This window comes from Microtus ochrogaster, chromosome 10 (assembly GCF_000317375.1).
Source record: "Microtus ochrogaster isolate Prairie Vole_2 chromosome 10, MicOch1.0, whole genome shotgun sequence".
Lineage (NCBI taxonomy): Eukaryota > Metazoa > Chordata > Mammalia > Rodentia > Cricetidae > Microtus > Microtus ochrogaster.
Window position 1 is genome coordinate 59,871,618 of NC_022016.1, and position 8,333 is coordinate 59,879,950.

Here is an 8,333-nt window from a genome sequence, read left to right on the forward strand (position 1 = left end):
AAAAAAAAAGACAGAGTCAGTTTCAGTGAACCTGAAATACCTTGATTCAGCTAGACTAGCTAGCCAATGAGCTTCAGGGATCCACCTGTCTCTCTACCTCCCCTAACTCCTTTAGGATTTATATTTAGTTTTGTGTTGTCTGTGTGTGTCTCGAGTGTGCAGATGCCCACAGAGACCTGAGGGCATCTGCACCCATGGAGCTGGAGTTACAGGTAGCTGTGAGCCTGATGTAGGTGCTGGGAACCAAATTTAGGTCCTCTGCAGAAACAAGTGTTCTTAACCATTTAGCCATCTCACTACACCCCACACCCCAGCTTGTTCCATGGGTCCTGGAGATCCAAACTTGAGTCCTCATTCTTGTGTGGCCGGCACTTCACTAGCTGAACCATCTCCAGCTCTCCCTCTCTCTCTTTAAATATTTATTTAATTTTTTTAACTCACTCGTCTGAGTGCACAAAGTGCCCACAGAGTCCAGAAGAGGGTTTAGATCCCCCTGAAATTAGAACCACAGGGGTTATGAGCCACTGGATGGGGGGGGGGGTGATGCTAGGAACCAAATTCAGATCCTCTGCGGGAGCAGTACACGTTCTAACCACTGAACAATCGTCTCTCTTACTGAGATAGGCTCTCACTCTGTTAGCCTACGCTAGCTTAGTCTCACCATGTAGCCCAGGGTGGCCTGGAACTTGTGACAGTCCTGCCTCAGCTTTCTGGGATTACTGGCGGGAGCTCCCATTTCCAGTTCGGCCTTCTGATCTTTGCTCGGAGTAAACGCACTATGAAGATCACAGCGTCTGGATCTGAACTCAGGCACTCCCCCGCCAGCTCAGAATCTAGCCAGGTGTGATAACTGCCTCTTCTCTAGAAGCTTCCACGTTACTTCTTGCTGATTACAAAGGGCTTAGAACACGGTGTTCCAAGAATACTATCATTATGTTAATTACTCTGAGAGGCTCAGACGGGAGGACTGAAGTCAAGTTGGAGGACAGTAAAGAACAACCCTCAGCCTGCGCGGGCGAGCTGACCCTACTTACGCATGCTCCTGGGCATCATTTTCCAGCCGGCACCGCACCAGCCCCAGCAGACGGCTCTGCCTGCTGTCTCCCTTACATAGCACACCTTGTACAGCCTGCTGCTCTGGGTGAAGGGAAACTGAAAGCCAAGAACAAGCCTCCCCATCCCGCCCACTCCACCCACCACTGCCACGTTTCTCCCTCCCGCTAACTGTGCGACCTCGGCCAATTACTTCACTTTTCTGAGCTTTCCTCATCTGTAAAATGGGTATAATAGTCCCCAACTTCACAGCTTGTTGGGAGGATATCTGCACATTTAAAGCACCTAGTAGAGAAACCAGAGCCATGTGAATACTTAGTAAATACTGGTTTAACTATTTCCATATGGCTTTGAGAGAAAGCGGGCAGATATTTTCACACTTTCCCTCCCACTTCCCAAGGCCAAGGATATGATGGTGCAGTACTCCCCCTCAGCCAGCGTCTCCTGGATCGCCACAGACTGGTCCATGCTGAGCCATCAAACTCCGGTGTAGGGCAGGTGGGATCCTCCCATGCTGCAACAGAGCTGCTTCAGGGGGCTGTGGGGGTGGAAGGAGAGACCTTTGCAGAGTCTGGGGCCTCTATCTCTTTCCTACACTTTTCCTCTGCGTTTCAAGGGAATGACTTTTCTTTCCTTTGACCCTGACTGGATCTCCCTTTGGGAGGGCAACCAGATGCTCCCAATGGGGTCCAGTATACTTGCTGGTCCCCTGGCTTCTGGGCATAGCTGTGACTCCCTCTGCAAGGAGCGGTTGTGGTCCATCTGGCGCATCTCTGGGGAAGATTGGTAACGTGTCCAAATAGGCATAGGAGACAAGACTTATTCTCCGCTAGGAGAGTCTTATAAAGGAGAAAAACCCAGTCCCGCTCCTTTTTCCTTGGAGCATAGAAAAGTGTCCCGGTGCTCCTTGCCCCCACCGCACCCAGCAGGCCCCGTTGCATCAGCTGCAGGCCGGGGTGTCCATTCTGGTACCCACAGGACAGGGGCCCCAACAGCCAGCTTGCAAGCTCCCTCCCACCCTGCACCTATTTCCGACCCTTGTCATTGCCGCCTACCTCCCGAGCTGTCACCGCTGAGCCGGTGGGACACCGATGTCCTGGACCAGGCAAAGGACTACATTTCCCAACGGCCCTGGCGTCACAGGATGGTCAGCCTGCCTGCAAGTCCCAGCATGCCCTAGTCAATCATTAGCAAGTGGGTGGGTCTCCCGCTCCAATGAGGATCTACTATCTAGAGCCTGGTGTGGGATCCTAGCAGACGCTGTCGTCCCAGTTCTGGACAGGCTGTCTGAGGAACGCCTTTCTCAGCCCACCAAGTCAAAGGCGGAAGGAAGATGGTCACGTTACCCTAACGGAAAGAATATTAACTTTTATTTTCGAGTTAATTCCATCCTCAGCTTTTCACATATTTTATAGTCTCCTGAAACTCTTCCAAATAACTGCCCCGCCCTGACGTACTCTGAGCCACCGTTTCTATTTTCCAGGTGGAGAAACAACGGGACAGAGAAGTGAAGCCGTTTGACAAAGCCTGCAGCCGGCAAGTGCTGGAACTCAGAGAAAAGCCTGACTCCAATTCCTACGTCATTTTTCCCAGCTAGGAACTGCCGAGTGTTCTTCAGGCCTAGCTAGCTAGTTCTTCCTGTCCGCCGATGGGACATGAAGTGTGTGGAGGATACCATTCGTAGAGTGAAGGAAGATGTGGCCCTCTTGGCTCTTTTATTTATTTTTTTAAAGATTTTTTTTTTTTTTTTTTTTTTTTTGGTTTTTCGAGACAGGGTTTCTCTGTGGTTTTGGAGCCTGTCCTGGAACTAGCTCTTGTAGACCAGGCTTTTTTTTTAAAGATTTGTTACGTTATTTTTTTAATTAATTTATTTATCATATACACAGTGTTCTGGGCACCGGATCTCATTACAGATGGGTGTGAGCCATCATGTGGTTGCTAGGAATTGAACTCAGGACCTCCGGAAGAGCAATCAGTGCTCTTAACCTCTGAGCCATCTCTCCAATCCTGTTCAGTTGTTTTTTAAATTTGTGTGTATGTGTGTGTGCTTACATGAGTTTCTGTGCACCGCGTGTATGCAGGTACCCAACTAGGACAGAGATCATCAGAAGCTTAGAGCTGGCTACAGGAGGTTGTGATCTGCCTGATAGGTGTGTAGAGAATTGCACCTGGGTCCTCAGAATGAGCATTAGGTGTCCTTAACTACAGAGCCATCTCACTAACTCACCCCCACCCCGTCCTGCCCAGGTCTTCTAGACAGCCCTAGGTAGGTTTCGTTTTCGAGCTCTTTCCCCACATTCTATTGGCCATTTATTGAACTATTTCCCTCCAGGCTTCATTGTTCCCGTCTAGGTTAAGAATGTAATTCAGTGCCAGGCAGTGGTGGCATACCCCTTTAATCCCAGGCAGGTGGACCTCTGTGAGTTTGAGGCCAGCCTGGTCGGCAGAGCAAGTTAAAGAACAGCCAAAGCTACATAGAGAAACCCTGTCTCAACAAAACAAAACAAACAAAAAAAAAACAAGAACATGGTTCAAGACAGAAGATAAAAAAACTAGCTCAAATGGAAGATTCTAAAATAGTTCTCTCTCAACTATTGGCTACTTCAGTAAGCTGGATGCTCCCTGGGGACCAGGCTGAGCTTATCCTCACCACTCCTGTGCAGTTTCTGGCATAGTGGCTCTTAGAATCTCATTCATTTGTTTTGAGCAGTGGTGGAACCTAGGAAGCCGGCATTAAATACTCTACCACTGAGCCACATCTCCAACCCAGAACATAGTCACTGAATTAATTACTCAGTAAATTAGCTTACCGGATATTTTGTGTTTCAGCTTGGTCCCATGGGAAAGGAACAGCAGCGGCTGGGCTAGTGCTGGATAAGGGATGGCCGCTGTTCCTTCTTCTTGCTGTTGTTTTGAGACAGGGTCTCACTGTTTGGTCCAGGCTGGTCTAGAATTTGCCTCAAACTCCTAATTCTCCTGTTTCAGGTTTCCAATGCTGGTATTACAGTGGATGACCACTGTGATGTTTAAAAATAAATTTTTAAATGTTTACATGTCTTTGTGTACACACACACACACACCATGGCATATGTGTTGTTTGTGGAGGTCAGAGAACAACTTGTGGGAGGTGCTCTCTTCCACCACGTGAATGATCAAATTCAGGTCATCAGGCTTAGTAGCACACACGTGCTCTTATCTGTTAAACCATCTCACTGACCCCCACTGTAACTTATAACCTATCCCCCTCCTCTTTGTTCCAAACTGCGTTCGGATATCCAGTTCCATCTGCATGTACAAACAAACCCCTTCCAGAAGTGGGTATGTCTTCCTGGTTGTCTCTTCTTAGAAAAATCCACAACATCACTGGAACTGGAGTCAGGTTTATCGGACTGCAGTTTCAAAGCTACGTGGGGAGATGAGGCGAAAGAGAATTGGTTGGAGATCAAGGGGGTGGAGGTTGCTGAAGGAAAGCAGGGAAACCCCTTAATGTTGATGGCTTGAGAGGAGGGTTTGGGGAAATGAGCTGGGGCTAGGCAGTTTCTGTGGATGAAGAAACTCTCTGTGCAGGATTTAGGGGTCTTCCCACGGTATGTGGGTCAGGCAGGTGTATCCTCCTCCAGTAAAGCTCAGGCTTCTTGAAGTCGGGGATAAGAGCCTTGGAGGGCCCATGTTCATGCCTGCGAATGGGGAAGGGAAGAGCCTGGACTTGACAAGTCCTCCTTGCTAAAGATCCAGGATTTGGAACAGGGAAATGAGGAGACGGGCAGGGCCCACATAGTCTTCTCGAATGCTGCTCTCAAGTAGTGCGCTGGGGACAGCTGCAGAGAATGCAGAGGAGCAGCCAGAGCAGGGGGCTCCTGGGGACTCCTGGGAGGGCCTTGCTGCCCAGCTGCAGAGAATGCAGAGGAGCAGCCAGAGCAGGGGGCTCCTGGGGACTCCTGGGAGGGCCTTGCTGCCCAGCTGCAGAGAATGCAGAGGAGCAGCCAGAGCAGGGGGCTCCTGGGGACTCCTGGGAGGGCCTTGCTGCAACGTACCATCCAGCTGTGGGCAGCCACCTGAGGCCTAGGCGTGACAGCACTCCGGGTAGTAGGGGCCAGTGCCAGCTTCATGACACCTGGTTATATCCACCATGCAGGCCTGGCTGCAGCCTGCAATGTAGCCTGAGCTGGATCATTAGAACTACAAGAACAGGCAAGATCATTCATCTGATTCTTCCCCTTCGCCCAGCTCATGAAGGTAAGACGCCTCAATGAAACAAGAACTGAGCTGAGCTTCCCCATGAGGTCAGGCAGTCAGTGCCCAGAAAACCAGCAGGTCAGAAACAAGGGGTCCCGACCTGGAGACTGGAAAATTCCACCTGATGCCCCGTCTTATGCAAAGCCTGCTCAACCCTAGACAGGCCGGTTCTCCACAAATGTAGCTAACTCTCCTTAGATTCCCACTGTTGATCTACTCCAGGCCTACAGGTTTTTTGTTGTTGTTTTGTTTTGTTGTTGTTATTGTTGTTTTCTTGAGACAGAGTTTCTCTATAGCTTTTGGAGCCTGTCCTGGATCTAGTTCTTGTAGACCAGGCTGGCCTCAAACTCACAGAGATCCACTTGCTTCTGCCTTCCAAGTGCTGGGATTAAAGGCGTGCCTCACCACTGCCTGGTCCAGGCCTGCAGTTCTAAGGGAAGACAGCTACCCAATTCTGGGAGTGCAGAGGGCCTGCCTCACAGAAGTTCAAGTCCTTGGCTGGAGTGTCCTGCTCTTTGAAGCAGGCATCCCCTTTGTAGGAAATGGGGGTACAGGTTTTGTCCTGGAAGAAAATGGGGGGTTTGAGGGTTAATGCTGGACAGAGGGGTGAGTTGGGAGACTTACTGTGTCTGTGCTGTGACCACCCTTCACTTCCGGCAGCTAAGTACGAGATACTCAGTTTCTCTGGGGAGGGGACTTGGTAATCGCTTGGGTGGCATGGGAGCTGCTTGTTCTCTGGGATGCTGAGGCCCTGCTTCTCTAAACAGAGCACTCTGCCTGGGGAAGTGGTGTGGTACCCTAGGACACCGAAGGAATGCAGCACCTCTGCAAAACCACAGCCTCACCTTGCCCCTCTAGGATGTACAGGCAGCCCACAACCCAGGACCTCTCTCAGCGACCACCCTGTGAAGGACAGGTGGTTGCTCCATGTCCCTTTGAAGCTCGCAGGAGAGGAGAAAGAAGACTGGGCTGGGCCAAGGGAGGAACACGGCAGGAAAGGGGTACTGTGAGAGAGTAGAAAACACAGCTTTGGGGAGTTGATGAAGACCTCAAAGGCAGGGGGCAGCCAGATAGGGATTTATAGGTCAGGATGTTGATAGAGATCAGGGGACTGGTGCAAACAGCTGAGACGTGAAGATCTATCGAAGGGTAGGGTGTGTCAGTGACTATGGAAGTCAGAGCTGGGGGCAGGAGCTGCGGCAAGGGTGCAGCTCTCGCCAGGGACTGAAGACTTTTGAGGACCAGGCAGAGCGACTTTCCTTTGCAGCACTGCAGCGTGCAGGGGCTGTGACTGGACACCGAGTCCTTGGACAGCGGGAAAAAGCCGGGATGTTGAGAGCTGCAGACCCCTGGTCCCTTGACTTTCTTTGCCTGCCTCAGATCCTTTGCCTGCTGGAGTGAAACAACTTGTTTACCTGTGCCTGAAGCCGCTCTGAGCACGAGACCCTCATGAGTTCCTGATGGCAGGGGAGTGGTTTCTGGTGGGTTTTACAGCTGGAAATCCCAAGAGCTGGGGCATGGCTGGCAGTTAAGGATCCCTATATAAGCCTCCCTGGAGCACAATAAAGTTGGTATTCTTGTTTCAAGGATGACCCGTGTCCCCGTGTCTCTGTCTGTGTGCATGCGTTTTTAAATTTCCAGCCTAGTTCCCGTGCAGGCACTACACTGGGACCCATTTTCTCTCTTTGCCTGCAACTGAGCCTGCACCAGGCCTTCTAGTGGGAAGTGTTAAGTTGAACCAGCTGAGTGAGGAAAGACAGGCACACCCAGGAACGGGTGGCTATGGCCAGTCTTAGGCCCTATCTCAGCTTCTCCCAGCATCATAAAAGGGACTCTTCTCCCTCCCGTTTCTGAATCTCTGTCCCCTGAATCTCTGGATCCCTACTCTTTTTCATCTTAGAGTGGTGTCCCTTCTGGGTGCCATCATGCCTTGCCCCCTACCTTCCTGTGTTGTTTCCAGACTGGCATTCTGCTACCTGGTGGGAGACCTCACCTCCTGGGTGTACATGGCTCCAAAGCAGTGGAAGCTATGGAGGGTTTGAGTGCTGTGGCCCATTTCAAGTGGAGAGCATCAGTCAGGAAAGGTCTGTCTCCTACACATGCCGCTTACCTGGACTGGAGCAGGGGTTACCTGACCTCTTGTCAGAGTCTAGGCTCCCAGGAAGACCAGCAGTAGAACTGACAGGAGGAAGAGAAGACTACAGACACAGCAGGAAGTAACCGGATCAAAGGTCACAGGTCAAGGAAAGGCTGTGCAAGGCTTGAATGAAGAGGTGTGGAGTCAGGAGAAACAGGAAGGTCTGGGTCAACAAGCCCGAGGCTAGGATTGGTCCCAGGGTCCAGGAAAGGACAGGATCTCAGAACTGAGGACACATACCTTTGAGGAAAGCGGTCCTGTGACAACCATTGACCCCAGATATCTTGAAGAGGAGAGTGGAGGACCGGTCCTGAGCATCCCAAGGGAGGCCGCAGAGACTCCCATGATAGCGTTTATACAGACAACTGGACTGAGGCTGGGGAGCAGGCGAGACTACTGTTAGATTTGAGGTCCCAGGAAGTCTCTTTCCTCCCTGTCAGAGCGACAATATGAGACAAACATAAAAGGATCTGCATTCTAGCAACAGTCCCTCTGAGAATATATGTTGGCATGGCAACAGCAGCATGTTAGGCCTAAGGAGAGAGCATTGGAGCGTGTGCAGGGACATGAAGTAGATATCGCTTATCTCTGATCTGGCCTCGTTTACCTCCAACATCTGAAGCTGTGGGGAGGATGGCAGAGTGGGGGAGTAGAGCACAGGCCAGGGAAACTTTGGGTCACAGAGGGGCTCAGAAGGCTCTATCCCAAGATTAGAGAGATTCTGGTTTCACTGCCTGGGGGACCAGCCTCCAGCAGCACAGGAATCAAAGGGAAATCCCCGGAGTCAGCATGCTGTGACTTTTTATCTGAGGGGCTTAAGGGAAAAAAATACTTACACACCCTCTCTCGATAATTCCCTTCTAAAATTCCTTTCTGTCTCTCTTGATGCTTTCCTTCCTTCTCCTTC

General features: G+C 50.9%; 1 protein-coding gene across 2 annotated transcripts in view; it reads right to left on the bottom strand.

Moving 5' to 3' along the window:
• Positions 1 to 2,187, bottom strand: part of Inpp5b (inositol polyphosphate-5-phosphatase B) — a 69,833-nt gene extending 67,646 nt beyond the window's left edge. The window contains exons 1-3 of one of the 2 annotated variants that reach the window (XM_026781935.1): positions 2,109 to 2,187; positions 1,465 to 1,591; positions 1,035 to 1,122 (exon numbers count right to left, since the gene is read on the bottom strand). In XM_026781935.1, coding sequence (XP_026637736.1) covers positions 1,035 to 1,122; positions 1,465 to 1,521 — 145 coding nt within the window. In that variant the 5' untranslated portion in view covers positions 1,522 to 1,591; positions 2,109 to 2,187. Of the gene's footprint in view, positions 1 to 1,034; positions 1,130 to 1,464; positions 1,592 to 2,108 lie in introns of both variants that reach the window. The other variant, XM_026781934.1, reaches the window with a different exon arrangement.
• Between the last annotated feature and the right edge of the window lie 6,146 nt (positions 2,188 to 8,333).